A 14,753-nucleotide genomic window follows, 5' to 3' on the forward strand; every position below is an offset into this window, starting at 1 on the left:
ATAAATTGGAATAAGGTTGATAAAACTGCTTATCAGGAAGAGATTGAGAATAAACTGTCAACATGGACTGATGAAATAAACCTTAATTTGACATTTGATAATATACCAGATAAGATAAATGAACTTTGTACAAGCATGGCAGCGTCAGCTTCTAAATGTAGCCGTTCTAAACGCTCAAAATGTAAAAGGTTAAAGAAAAAGCCCTGGACTCCAGAATTGGAAAATATGGCTAAGATAAATAGAGATCATTTTGCAAAGTGGAAAGCCGCTGGCCGACCTACTGATAAAAGTAACATTTTATTCCAAAATATTCAGTTTTACAAAAAGAAGCTTAGATCAATGCAAAGGCAACTTGAGGCAAGTTTAAGAATTAACAAATATCAGAAAATTATGGAACTTCACGAGGGAAATGATGCTGGTTTTTATTCTTTAGTAAGGAAACAAAGAAATCCTGCAAATACCACAACTTCTTCGCTGACTTTTAATGATATCTCTTTAAATAACGATAACTTGATTCGTGATGCATGGATGGATTACTTTCAAGATTTGGCATCTCCTATGGATTCTGAAAATTTTGATAAAGAACATTTTAGTCTAGTTGAAAATGATATAAAACATTTAACTAAAACTTTTACTGAAAATAAGATAGAAAATATTTCACCTGTAACAGAAGTTGAAATGAAAAGTATTTTAGCATCTATGAAAAATAATAAATCTGCTGATGAAGAAAACATAGCAGCTGAACATTTGAAATATGGTGGACCTATTATGATAACTATAATGACTTTTCTTATAAATGCTATTTTTAAACATTTACATATTCCAACTTTATTAAAAGGTGGGATAGCCTGTCCTGTTTTGAAAAATGGAAAACCAAAAATTGATCCGAACTCGTATCGGAAAATAACTATTACAAGTACAGTAGGAAAAGTTGTTGAGAAAGCTCATTTATCTCAAAATAAAAACTCTGTAATTAAAAACCAAAATAAATTACAAAAAGGATTTACCTCTGGAGAAATGCCTATTATTGCTGCTTTAATTTTAACTGAACTTATAATTCAAGCAATTAAGACAAAATCACCACTTTATGTGGCTTTAATGGATGCAAGGAAAGCTTTTGACATTGTGTGGCATATTGGCCTGATGAGAGAAATGCACAAGTTTGGATTAACGGGGGACAATTGGTTATTCTTTAAAAGATGGTATGAAAATCTTAAATCAAAAATTAAATGGAAAGGGTTGCTTTCAAACTCAATAGAGGAACAACAAGGTGTACGACAGGGCGGTATCTGGTCACCGACAGCCTATAATATATTTATAAATTCACTTTTACAAACTTTTGAAAGAAATCAATTAGGAGCATGTATTGGACCCATTTATTGTGGTATCCCAACAGTAGCTGACGATGTTGCTTTAATCTCAACAGATCCATATGAATTACAAACAATGTTAAATGTACAGGCAGATCATGCAAACAAATTGAGATATCTACTCAGTGAGCAAAAATCTACTATATTAGTATATAACGATAAATTGCCAAAATCTTGGTCTTTGAATGGAAAATCAGTAACACTTTCTGAATCTGCAGTTCACCTTGGAATAGATAGAAATATAACTAAAAATGCTGGGGTTAAAGAAGTTGTGAACAAGCGTATTACTACGGCAAGGAAAACTGTATACTCTCTTATGGGTGCTGGGTTACACGGTTTGAATGGAGTAAATCCAAAAGTTTCTGTACACTTGATTCAAATATATGTTATACCTAGACTACTATATGGTTTAGATGTCATATTGCTCTCAAATACAGATATACAAAAGATGGAACTATTCTTTAGACAATTATTAAAGCAAATTCAGCACTTGCCTAAACGCACATCAATAGCTGCAACTTTACTATTATTAGGGCGTATTCCTATAGAGGGAGAAATTCATAAGAAAATTCTGAAAACATTTGGAAATATAATTAGAAATGATAAATCTGTTGAAAGAGAAATTGCTTTTAGACAATTGGCTATGAAAGATGAAAAATCTGGAAGTTGGTTTACAAAACTACACAATTTAACTGTAATTTATGGATTGCCATCGCCTTATGATATCATTGAGAATCCACCATCAAAAATAAGCTGGAATAGACTTGTGAATAACTGTATAAATAATCATTTATTACAAAATTTAAAGAAGGAAGCTAAAGAAAAGTCATCCTTGAAATATATTAATTTTAATGATTCCGACATAGGAACTGTGCATAATATTTGGAAAAGCAGTGGGACTGACCCGTACTCTGTTAATATGGCTGCAATTAAAGTTAAAATTGCCACCGGAATAATGATTCTTCAGTATCAGAGGTCTAGATTTTCAAAAAACTGTATCTCAGCAATCTGTCCATTATGTAACATTGAACCAGAAGATATGACTCACTTTATACTTAAATGTGAAAAACTGTCAAGCATAAGAAATCGCTTTATGCAAGAGTTGAAATCTCTTCTCGTAGATTGTAATAAGCCACCTTTGCTAATTCAAGAACTACTTGATGACAAGGAGAATCTTTTACATCTAATTATAGACTGTACATCATATCATTTTCTTACCTACAAGGAACAGGTCCGTATAGAGACATTAACCAGAGGTCTGTGTTACAAACTATATCACAAACGTTTACTTTTAATGTCTGAGTAAATTTGATTCGCATTTACTGGATTGTGTCAGGATTTATTCTGCAATATTGAGAGATGGATAGTGTTTGAACTGAAAACTCGTATCCAAGGCTTGTAAAATATCAAGTGGTTTTAGATTTTAAATATTTTATTAGCGTGTTTTATATGGAATAATTGCTTACCAAATGAACAGTGAAACGTTTTTTAGATTTTAAAGATACCAAGGACAGCGTTTTGAACAGTAAATGCTATTGCGAGGGCAGGAGTGTTTTAATTATAGACTATAACACTACGTTATATGGAGATATAATAGTGATCCAGCTATGAACGATTGGACTGAGTATATATATATAGTTAACTACGTTTACATGGTGATGGATTAGTCCGCATGCTGTATATATGTTACTGTTATATAAATTATTATAATAACTACCTACGTATACTGATTTTATGAGTGCCCCGTGTGTAAGGGTTAGGGTGCAAATAAGGGTGCAAATTGGAATTACGCTATAGAAGCGAAGCTCCTGCTAGAGGAGGAAGATAAAGACTAGGTAACAGGTAACAGGTAACAGTAGCTCCAGCAGCAGACACACGAAATGGTTTGCAATTTTAACACAAACTGCACTACAGATGAGTGTTCTGATGATGTTACTGATATCAACACATGTGACTTCAATGACAAAAATATAATTTTAACTGAATCTGGTCTTTTGCCAAAGAATTTTACTGATTTTTATATATGCTCAACCCATTTCAACCAATTATTGAAAAGAAACTCTGATTTGAGAAGGAGAAAAGTATGTCAGCTTCCTACTTTGATTAGTGCACATCCTCCAGTAGCATCACACTCTGTTGTTGGTGTAAAAAAGCCAAAGCCTAGCCGCAATATCACCATCTCTGATGTAGAAAAGATTCAGAAGTGTTATGGCCTCACACTTCCTATTGGAACACGTAAGTTAAAAACTAAATTGATATATTTATTATGACTGTTTAATTTTTTTTTTCTTTCCAATTGCCTGGTATAGTTTACATTTGTTCAATACTTTCTTAAATAACACTCTAGAAATACAAAAGAGACCCTTTTAGCTACCATTTGAAATTTTAATGGGGGGGGGGGGGGGGGTCCTGTACTTTTTTTAGTTATAATCTGAGATTATCTCTTTCTTGCCGTTTTATTTTTCACCCTGACTAGATATTGGGTATTGTTTTATTCTTTCAATGATTTTATTCTGACTTTTTTTTACATTATTTGTCATCCTGCCATTTTGTGGACAAAGTTGCTCATCTTTTTTTCCCTCAAAACTTCTGATGCTCTTGTCCTGCCTTTTTTTTTTAAATGATCCTTTATCCCTTTAAAAATCGAATGGAAGCTTCCTAATAAGGGGAGGAATCCTACACTTGAGGTACTGATTTCTGTTTATATAAAACTATATATCAGTGGGGTGCAATTTACATGTCAATAGGTCATAGACATGAATATGTTGATCTTTTCTGTTACATGTAAAATGTTTGTAAAAACTATGTGTTGATCTCTTCAATCTCAATATAAACATAACCATTGCTGTAAAGTTTCTATTAATTAACCATACTCATGTACATGTATTATGTAAGTTTTCAGGAATGATTGAACCCACATATCAGAAAAAAATCCAAAATATTTAAACAACCCATATGCCCTTTCAAAAAATATCTTAAGATGCACATTTCAAAATGATCAATACAGCCTATGTCAAGTCAATGCTTCTTTTTTTCAGCTGCATGCACTAGCTGCCTTATTAAAATTTCCAAGCAGTCCACAGAGATAGAAGCTGAAAGTCTTGATCAAGGAAAGTGTGAAGATGACCAGGTAAGGCAAACAAAATATTGTTTTAACAATCAGAGTACATGTGTCTGTGAATTTATCTAAAATTTCATGTACAGCAAGCTCTTTAAACATACATATGAATAAAAAAAAATCCAATGCATACCAACCCTAACTGCTTAACTAATTATACACTTTATACAAATTCCATATAGGGTCAATAAACTCTTTACCTAATTTACTGGAACAAAAAAATGATAAAAAAAAGAGTCCGACTTTTTACTTTGTAAACATGGTAAACCTGTCTGACACCAGTATCACTAGATGAATAATTTTGTGTACCACAGACACATTGCACCATAACGTGTTAAGATATTGGTGGTTAGCATATATATTTATGCCTAATTGACTGTATGTTTGTTCAATATACATTCTACATAGAGATGTTGAATGATGGGCAATGAGACAGCTACCCACCAAAGAACACAGATATGAACAAATGCAGGTTACTGTATGGGTTTGCAATGAAAACAATTCTTTAAGAATGGAAAGGCTATAAAGGGCCCTGGTTAATAAAATCTAAATTTAAAGCAGTCCAAGAAAGATAATAAATGTTGACAGGATGTACCAAAAAGTATTGAATAACCAATACATTTCTTATCAATAGACTTTATATTTGTATTAAACAGATTCAGCAATGCACAAAATTAGATACAGATGATGAAACATATCTCATGGAGACTGACCAGTTGGATGTGTTAACAGAAAAAGAAAATATTTGCGATAATCTTGTAAGCACAGCTAGTGTCATTTTTGATATAATTTATTTTTTTTAGTTTTTATTTGGGGGTGGTTAGGGGGGGGGGGTTGTGACCCTAAAATATTAGACAATTATAACAAGGTAAAGGATATTTTAGTCATCATTTGCATTATTTCAAGACAAGAACAACATATTTATAATTTTTTGGGCACAATTCATACAAAAACAAGAAGATGTGGTATAAAATTAATAGCCAACAAGTCAAATCTCCACCAGAGACCAAAGGCATTGAAGTAAATAGCTAATGGTCATTCTTATGTCTTCAACAATAAGAAAAAACCATAAATCACAGAGTCAGCTACAAAAGGCCTCCAAAAGACAATTGTAAAACAATGCAACGAGGAAAACTAGCATCCCCTCCTTTATAAATCTGTCCCTTTTTGCAATGATTTTGAATTACAAAATTAAAATTAAAATTACCTTCTCAATTGATAAAAGTGCAAAATAAAAGCACATAGAAATTGTTCATTTTGCTAAGAAATACATTTAATTTTAACTAAAGTATATATTTGCATTTGTTTTTCTGACGTTACTTTTTTTGTTGATGTTCGATGTTTGATGTTTAAATGTAAAGATTTTATAAACAGGTTTATGTATTATATACTAGTACATGTGTCTGTGTCTCTGTCTTACGTACCAAAACAAAATATATATTTGTCGGTGGTAAAAACTGTTTTACTTAAAACAAGGTTAGAATATAGTTTAGTGCAAAAATAAGATACTGTATACAGACCATAATATTTTAAAAAAATATATTTTGTTTCTATAGTAATTAATTATGTTTAAAAACTAAAAATGTGTTAATGCATTTAGCACATTCAGGATTTCAAAAAATGTAAACAAAATACATCATTATTTTTCAGATTGAAATTTCAGCATCCGAATATACAGTTACATCAGAAGAGTCAGGAAGTCAAAATTATTTATCCCAGTCACAAGTAAGTAAAATCTCCAAAAAAAGTATTCTATCACATTACATTGATAAAAGTTTACATCATTAACACTTTAACATGATCAATGTGACAACTCAAAAACAGAAATTAAAGCTGCATTCAAAAGAAATGAATCCTATATTTTAGGCACAATTACCAGAAATTAAAAGGAAACAGAATTAAAAGAAGAACAATCAAAACATATAAGCATTACATTTAGGAGATAACTGTATTGTATTTTAAGCTCAGACGGCATCAATTGGGGATTTGATGGTCGCAAATTAAGTTTACTGGCGACGCGTTAGCGGAGACAGTAAACGGGTATTTGCGACCATCAAATCCTAAATTGATGCCGTCAGAGCTTAAAATGCAATATTGTTATCTCCATTCTAATGAAACTGTCAGAAATCAACGTTAAAATATGTATTCAAAATTTGTCATATGCCATCTGCGCTTGGGCGAACGTCCCATAGCATCAATTGTCAATTGATGCAATGTAAATTAATGACGTTATCCAATCAAAATGAACGTTACAAATGTTGTTGCATTAGAATGTTCAGTTGATTTTATTTATGCAAGATTGATTATGAACATAAAACATAATTCTTTCCCGCTGCCTGCATAATGTCTAGTGGCAAGTTGTGTCCCTTTAAAATGTTACATGCAAGCAGGGGAATCATCTATGACCCTTGGGCCCATTCCTCCTTTATTTAATTGTTATCAGTTTTATACTTCTTTGCAGCAATCAGTCAGAAGTTATGAACGTTGCAGCTACTTGACATCTTTGAATGATTTCCTGTCATCTGTCAGATTGCAGGAATTCTCAGAAAAAGAAAGAAAAACATGGCAGTCCTACACATTTAAAACAAGAAACACCTACAAAGAAAGATTTGATGAGATTATGAAATTGATAATAGAAATTTTATTTCCAAATGATGTTGATGAAGTAATTGATGACATAAAATGTCCCAAGCAGTTAAATGTAGAATACAGAACTAGTCATACAGAGTACAAAGATATTGTCACTTCATACAGAAAAGCAGAATCCTGGCAACAAGGTAGACAAGTTCTTTCAGTTCTTGCCTCAAGAATGTCCTTCAAGGACTTACTGTCTCTACTACCAGAAATAACATCTCATCGCTACTATGCTGCTCTCAGTCATTCAAAGAAAATTGGGCCAGCACTTCCAATTCCTGAGAAACAATTGCATCGACAAAAATTAGATCCTGAAAGATTAGACGCATTCTTAGATTTCATTACATCCAGTCATGTTGTCCGTGATCTACCTTTTGGGGAAAAAAACTGAAGTTTTCAGATGGAACAGTCCACAATTTACCTAACGTTGTACGTTGCATGGGTTCAGCAGACATAATACAGCAGTACAAAGCATACTGTCAGGAAAATGAAATTTCACTTTTAGGTAAGGCCAAATAAAGATATATATGTATAGAAAAATACACAAATTAAAGGATATCATATGGGGTGTCTAACCATGACACAAAATCTAAAAAAAAAAAACACACATAAAAACAAAAAGCATACGACAGTGCATTTTAATATTTGTTCTTCTGACATCTCAAAGTGACAATGACACCTTCAACAAGGTACAGGTTTAAGATGGCTAATAGCACTTTCTTGGCTGGAAATCTATGCAAAAATAATTTTGATAGACTTTGTCAAATGCAACACCACCTGAATTAGCACCGGTTGAAAAAACACATACTTGAAAGAAATACATATTTAAAACCAATTAGTTTCTTTGCATAGGTGTAAATTTAAAATTAACATGATTTTAAATTTATGTGTAGAAGATATTTAAAAAGTATCAGATGAAAGATGAAGGACTGGTTATCCTTGTATAATACATATTGACTAATAATATTGAATATTGAAAAAAGGTATGAATGAATTATAAAATGGATCAAATCTAATTGTGCTACTTGGACATTTAAACAATAATCAATCAATCTAAACTAAATGTTACTTTTATTAAATAGGTGACAGTACCATGTTTAAAATACTTGCCCAGTGTGGTGCTAAAGTCAGAAAAAGCCTTGAAGGACTGGACTATTTTGTAGCAGAAGGAGGACGTGCCTTCATTACCTTTCAAGATGTCTTAGACAAATTGCTGACCTACGACGCTATATCACCAGATGACCACAAAAGTTTCCAGGCACTGTTCTTACAATCAAAGCAGTATTTAAGGACTGACTATAAGGTTTGTCAGACTAAATTTGGACACTTTTAAAGGATAAATAAGTCCATTTTATGTGATAAATTAGAAATTGCCATTAGTTTTTAGGTTTTTGAATTTTTTCAGTTTCGAAATCGTTGGGGTGCCAAAAAATTATAGATTTTTTAATGAAGATTTGCATTCATCCATTACATAAACTTGATTTAGATTAAATAATTCCTTGATTTTTGTCTTGCCTAGAAATAATAAAATAGCAACTCATATGCATGCTATTTCCAGCATTGATGGCATAGTTTGTGATGAGATCCAGTTTAAATGTATTTGCAAACCACTAGTATTAGGCCAATGAAATTGGAACAAGTGTAGTTCATATGTTATTTTATATACCTTCACATTAATTTATAATATTTTCAGATTCATATTTCAAAGGGAAGAGAAGTAGCAGATCACTGTATGTTGTATGCCCTCAGTGACGAAAAAGATGAGGCATTTACAGAACAATGTTCTCACAATCACCAGATGGTCTGTGAAAGCTGTGAACAGTTGAAAGAGACCATTGCTGCATTACAAAAGATCTTTGTTACTTCCTCACTAGATGGAAAAGAGGATGAGATGAATGACCTCAATTTCAGGGTAACTTATTATATTATTTATATGACCACTTGTAAATGTAAAAAAGTTTGATTACATTTACATATGATTGTTCAAGGAAATTAATTACCCTTATCTATTATTGTTGCTTGCTGTTAATTCAGCTTGCTATGAGATGTAATCAAGCTTATTACTTTCTTTGAATTAACAAATATTTCCTCCATATATATGTTTCCCAAATGCAATACTTTCTTTTTCGATTTGTTACCTGATGCCCAATCTTCCTACCGGTATTTTACTGGCTATCATTCTGCATAAAATTTCCATTACAAAATATATGTACTGGACTAGAAAGAAAGAGCAACTGTTTAATATTCAATTATTTTTGTATTAACTTATGAATTAAATAAAAAGAATTAACTAATTCAGGATATGTTTTATCAGAGAGTATTCTATTTTTAAGTGTGAATGAATCGTCACTAGGCTAATTGAGTTGCAACAGGAAAGTCTGTAATTTATATTTACACTGCTTTAATTATTCCCCTAAGAAAAGACCAATGAAAAAGCATACATTTTAGAAAACTGACATCAGAGATTAGAACAAAATATTACCTAACAGGTCATACCTAAATTTAGAATAAAACTTAATAAAAATATATTTTATGAATTGATCTTCATTTTTAGGTACAACAAGCAACAAAGAGTATTTTCAGCCTGAAAAAACACATAATAAGATGTAAAAACCAAGACTTAGCAAAAACTCATCTTTTTGAAACCATGCCTTCAGATGAAGTTTTACTGGTATGTGACTGGGCTATGAAGTTTTTACCACGAAAGTTTCGTGAAGATCAATGTGATTGGTTCGGAAAGAGAGGAATACCATGGCACATATCTATAGCCTTCTGTAGGAAAGATGATGGAAGCATTGGTAGCCTTGGGTTTGTTCATTTGTTTGCAACCCAAATATCCCAGGTTAGATATTTTTATATGAATAAGCTATAATTTTTATGTACAAATAATTATTTTTTACTGTAAAGATGAAATATTGAACAATATATGGTAGGGCTAGTAGGTTGTTGCAAAATTCATCTATAACAAAAAAAAAGAATAGAGGGTAAACGTACACGAGACAACATCTCAACATATAACATAGTTTAAATTATAATAAATATGAATGGCACACAATAAAGCAAGTTGAAGATGGTGTAATAGGCCTAGCAGACAACTTGTAAAATATTTTTTTAAATGTGTAAGAGGAACCATACCATGACAATGAGTAAGAATATCACATAAAGAAAATAAGGTAAAGACATCAATAGGCTAATAAATTTAATTGTGCCATTGGCGAGATTAAATGTGGTCTGTACACTGATGTTGCTGTGAGATATGTATTATCCATTTTCATAATGCATTTTTATACACTAAGAATAAAAGACAAACGAATGAACATCTTTGGATTAACCTTTGGTATCATTAATCAAATAGTGTATGTACATGTATGACTACCCTAAACAAAATTGTGTTTGAATACCTATCCATATACTTGATATGATACTTTCTTCTGAAAACAATTTAGTATCTGTGCTCTAATTTTAGTTGTAGTTGATCAATTATGCTTAGGAAATGGATATTTTATAAAGCAGTTTAAAAGTTGTGATTTATTTTGTTTACATTCTTTTAACAGGACAGCCAAGTAACAGCCAGTATTATCCAAGATGTAATGGATAAAATTAGAGAAATTAACACCAATGACATAAAGTTTCATGTATGGTCTGACAATGCTGGTTGTTACAAGTCAACAGAGATGCTTTCATTCTTATTCCATTCAGGTCTTACCCTGTCATATGACTTCTGTGAATCCCAGAATGGGAAGGGACCATAAGACCGCACTGCTGCAACCATCAAATCTTCTATAAGAAGATATGTAAACCAGGGTCATGATGTACTTACAGCACAATCAATGAAAAAGGTACAGATAATTTTAAAAACCCAATCAGTTTCATGTCTTAAACATCCCTAGGTTACAGCTGTAAATGTACTTTGAAATTCAGAAATTATTGCGAGGTTTTTATTAATGGTCATTAATTGGAATTGTTAGACTGCTTGATTATAGAAATAACAAGAACTCTCATTCTGATATTTTAAAAATTAATCTGTATGCACCATTTGCAAATATGGCAGTAATTTATCTCACAATTTCATTAATTCTTCAAAATTTGCAATAACAAATGCACACAATAATTTATTAGTCTAACAATGTCAGTGCCAAGCAAAACAATTAACAAGGTTTATTATAAATGATCCAGAATAGCATGAGTGCAGCTTTAAAAAGATTAAAATTATGTGGAAACCAGTGAGCAACAACAATAACTAATTTGGATATAATAACTGAAGGAATTAGAACCAGTTATAGGACAGCTAAAGTTACTTTTTTACTCTATATAAATATAAAAACAAGGATTAGTATAATTGTGCCTGATACTAATCTCCACTGGAGACCATATGACATAGAATTTATCAATTATAGGTCACTGCAAGGCCTTAAACAATGGGAAAAAAAACCAGATACTTCATTGTAAGCTCTTTTTTGTTATGATTTTATATCTATTATGATTTGATGTTTTTATAATTTAAATAAAGGTTTACAACCAAAAAAGCCAACAGTTCTAATCTACTCTAGTTGTTTTTCTTCTTATAAGCATTTACAATAATTTCACTTTATTTACAGGCAATAGACAAGTCAGCAAAAAATGTAAAGTACATAGTTCGTGTCATAGAAGGAACTGAGTGTAGGAAAACCAAGTACACCGCTATACCTGCAATATCAACCTATAGTAACTTCACATTTAGCGCACATGGCATTACTGCATGGAAGGCATACCAAGTTGGCACAGGTAAAAAGATAAATATTATTTTTATAATTCCCCGCAACAGGAATATGAAAATAGAAGATGTGGTATGATAGCCAATGAGACAACTATCAATAAAGAGACCAAATGACACATAAATTAACGGTTTTAGGTCACTATATGGCCTTCAATGATGAGCAATGCCCATCAGAGTCTTTGCAATACTCTTAGAATGCTTGTTAAGTTACTATTTTCTTATCCTTTCTTTTTATAATTTCCTAATCATGATTAAGATCTCCAAACACTGATTTTCTATTGATATCTATAAGCAGTCAATAGACCATAACTTGATATATGTGATTCAAGTATTATTTTTTGTGATTATGTTGAAAAAAATTTCACAAATTTTTTAGTTTGCTCCAAGATAGAATATAGTGTCCAAATATTATTTATGACTTTCTGCAAACCGTTTCCTTCATGTGGGTTAGCAGGTTTAAGATTCAAATAAGTTTGTTTGGCACTATTTAATTTACTCCCTAACATGGGACAGTGGAGTAACAGTACAACATCGGAACAAACTATAAAAACACAGTTCTTACTTGTCAGATTGATCATAACAAAGCAAAAAACAACTAACAATATATAGACACATACTAGATGTGGCAGCCAAGGATTATGTATATCCAGCACTAGACTCAAAGTTCAGTTATATTCATTTCACACATTTTTTTCATGTCAATAGCTACAATATATAGCCAGTTCATGTTCACTGAGTGTAAAACAGCAACAATCAATCAATTAATCAATTATTGTTTAAACAGTATTCTCAAATTATAAGTTATATAATTTTATTTTCTACATTTTAGGAAAGCTTCTTCCTTCATCTGATATTCAAAGTGTTGAAAAATGTATTTTAAATACCTCATGTCCAGAGATAGAGGGAGAAATTGATGTGGTTTTTCACCAACTGCCACTTAAAGCTGAAAAGGAAGAAAACACCATAACATGTGCAAATGAGGGATGCACACTGTCTTTTTCATCTTTTCATGACCTGTCAAGCCACTTAATGTTCGGCAAGTGTGAGTTTGAATTCAGGTGCCAGTTTAGTAATGGATGTGACATTACTAAGAAGACTTACATTACAAAGATGTCTAAGTCTTTTTCAACCAACTTTCAAGTTTCATCAGCAGGACTGACAGTTGGAATTAATGACAACTCTGATTTAGAACTTGGCTGGGCATTAAAAGAAGAAAGGAAGAACAAAAGGTTTAATGTGAACCAAAAAGAATATCTTACTGAAAAATTTAACAAAGGTCTAAAAACTGGCAGAAAGGAAGATCCTTTTTTGGTATCAGAGGAAATGCTGACTGAGAGAAAAGAAGATGGAAATAGAAGATTTTCATATGATGAAATCCTTTCGGTACAACAAATCACAAGTTTCTTTTCTAGAATGAGCAGGAAGAACAAATCATTTGATGATTCCGTTGATGCATCAAGGGAAGAAACTATAACAACTATCAGGAGAGAACTAACTGCAGATGAACTTAATTAAATTTCTTTTACCAACTTTATGTAAAAAACTACAAATATTTTATGCACTTATAATATGGTATGATTGTCAATGATACAAATCCTATAAATGACACTAAAGGTCACTGTAGAGTCTTTAACAATGAGCAAAGCCCATACTGCATTATCAGCTACAAAAGGCTTCAAAATGACAAATTTAAATAGCTTAAAGTGAAATTGCTAAAAACAATTTGTTTTTCCAATAAAAATACCAAATGAGACATCAAACTCACGGTCCATAGACAATGATGGTAAGAGTTTCCGTTATAAGTTTTTGGTAAAAGATTTTGGTCAAGGTAGTTTTTGATGAAATTGAACTCCAATCAACTTGAAACTTAGTACACATGTTCCCTAAGATATGATCTTTCTTATTTAATATGTCTAAATGCCAAATTAGATTTTTTCCCCAAATTTCACAGTCAAATAAACATAGAAAATGATAGTGTGAATGGAGCATACGAGCATCTGTGGACGGTTGACAACATTTTATTCTTGCTTTTATAAGTTAATAGTGAGATTTGGATTTCCTATGATATTTCCAATCATAGAAAGACATTGACTTGTGTTTTGTTTGCATAGTGTTTTAGCACCAGTGCAACTCTAGTATATTATTTCAAAGTTGGAAGTGAAATGAGGTGCAAGATGTTCTGATTAAATTTACACTTAAAATTTTCATAATTTTACCACTTAACCATGTTAACTGTTATTTACAGACTCTTGAGAGTTGACAAAGTCTTAATCTTTACTGACATGGTAACCTTCACAACAACCCTTTTGTTTGAGATATGCTTTTAGAAAGAATACCGGAGTAAATATTTGTATGAAGAAGCTATAAAATACATATTTTTGGCGATTTTTCTTTTTTTTGCTTAGGGTCATATAAATGGTTACTATGGTAGCCACAATCTTAAATTGACATTTTTCTTTTCAAATAGAGTTAAATTAATAATTAGGTCCAATTAAACTAAATTTTCTTCATTTTTAACTTAAAATTTGCAGACTTTCAAATTTTTGTTTTTTTTAAATATTTTCATTCACTGCCATGGCAACGATTTTTTTTTTTTTTTTTGAGAAATAACACTACTCCAATTTTTTGATATTTTGGACTTTATGCTTTAAACATTATATATGCATTATTTTAAGAACATCTGTCGGTGCATTTTTTCACAGTCTCTTATCAAAATTGGTAAAAAATCCAATTTTTCAAAAATCCCCAAAAAGTCAAAATCAAGGTTTTTGGCAGCTTCAAAAAACTGTGATAGGATTTTTTTTTATTATGTTATATACTGTTATTATATGCTTAGATCATTGTCTTCATGATGACAAATAAAGAATATGACCTC

At 31.4% G+C, this 14,753-nt stretch overlaps 2 protein-coding genes across 2 annotated transcripts; both read left to right on the forward strand.

Moving 5' to 3' along the window:
* The first annotated feature begins 3,250 nt into the window (after positions 1 to 3,250).
* Positions 3,251 to 7,513, forward strand: LOC143078560 (uncharacterized). Its single transcript, XM_076253420.1, has 5 exons — positions 3,251 to 3,605; positions 4,409 to 4,500; positions 5,145 to 5,246; positions 6,139 to 6,213; positions 6,950 to 7,513. The coding sequence occupies exons 1-5, from the start codon at positions 3,251 to 3,253 to the stop codon at positions 7,511 to 7,513; spliced, it is 1,188 nt and encodes a 395-aa protein (XP_076109535.1).
* On the forward strand, positions 7,407 to 11,860 carry LOC143079317 (uncharacterized). Its single transcript, XM_076254578.1, has 6 exons — positions 7,407 to 7,627; positions 8,205 to 8,425; positions 8,816 to 9,034; positions 9,677 to 9,964; positions 10,677 to 10,961; positions 11,721 to 11,860. The coding sequence occupies exons 1-5, from the start codon at positions 7,561 to 7,563 to the stop codon at positions 10,872 to 10,874; spliced, it is 993 nt and encodes a 330-aa protein (XP_076110693.1). The 5' UTR covers positions 7,407 to 7,560; the 3' UTR covers positions 10,875 to 10,961; positions 11,721 to 11,860.
* The last annotated feature ends 2,893 nt before the right edge of the window (positions 11,861 to 14,753 follow it).

The sequence above is a fragment of the Mytilus galloprovincialis genome, chromosome 6, assembly GCF_965363235.1.
Source record: "Mytilus galloprovincialis chromosome 6, xbMytGall1.hap1.1, whole genome shotgun sequence".
Taxonomy (NCBI): Eukaryota; Metazoa; Mollusca; class Bivalvia; order Mytilida; family Mytilidae; genus Mytilus; species Mytilus galloprovincialis.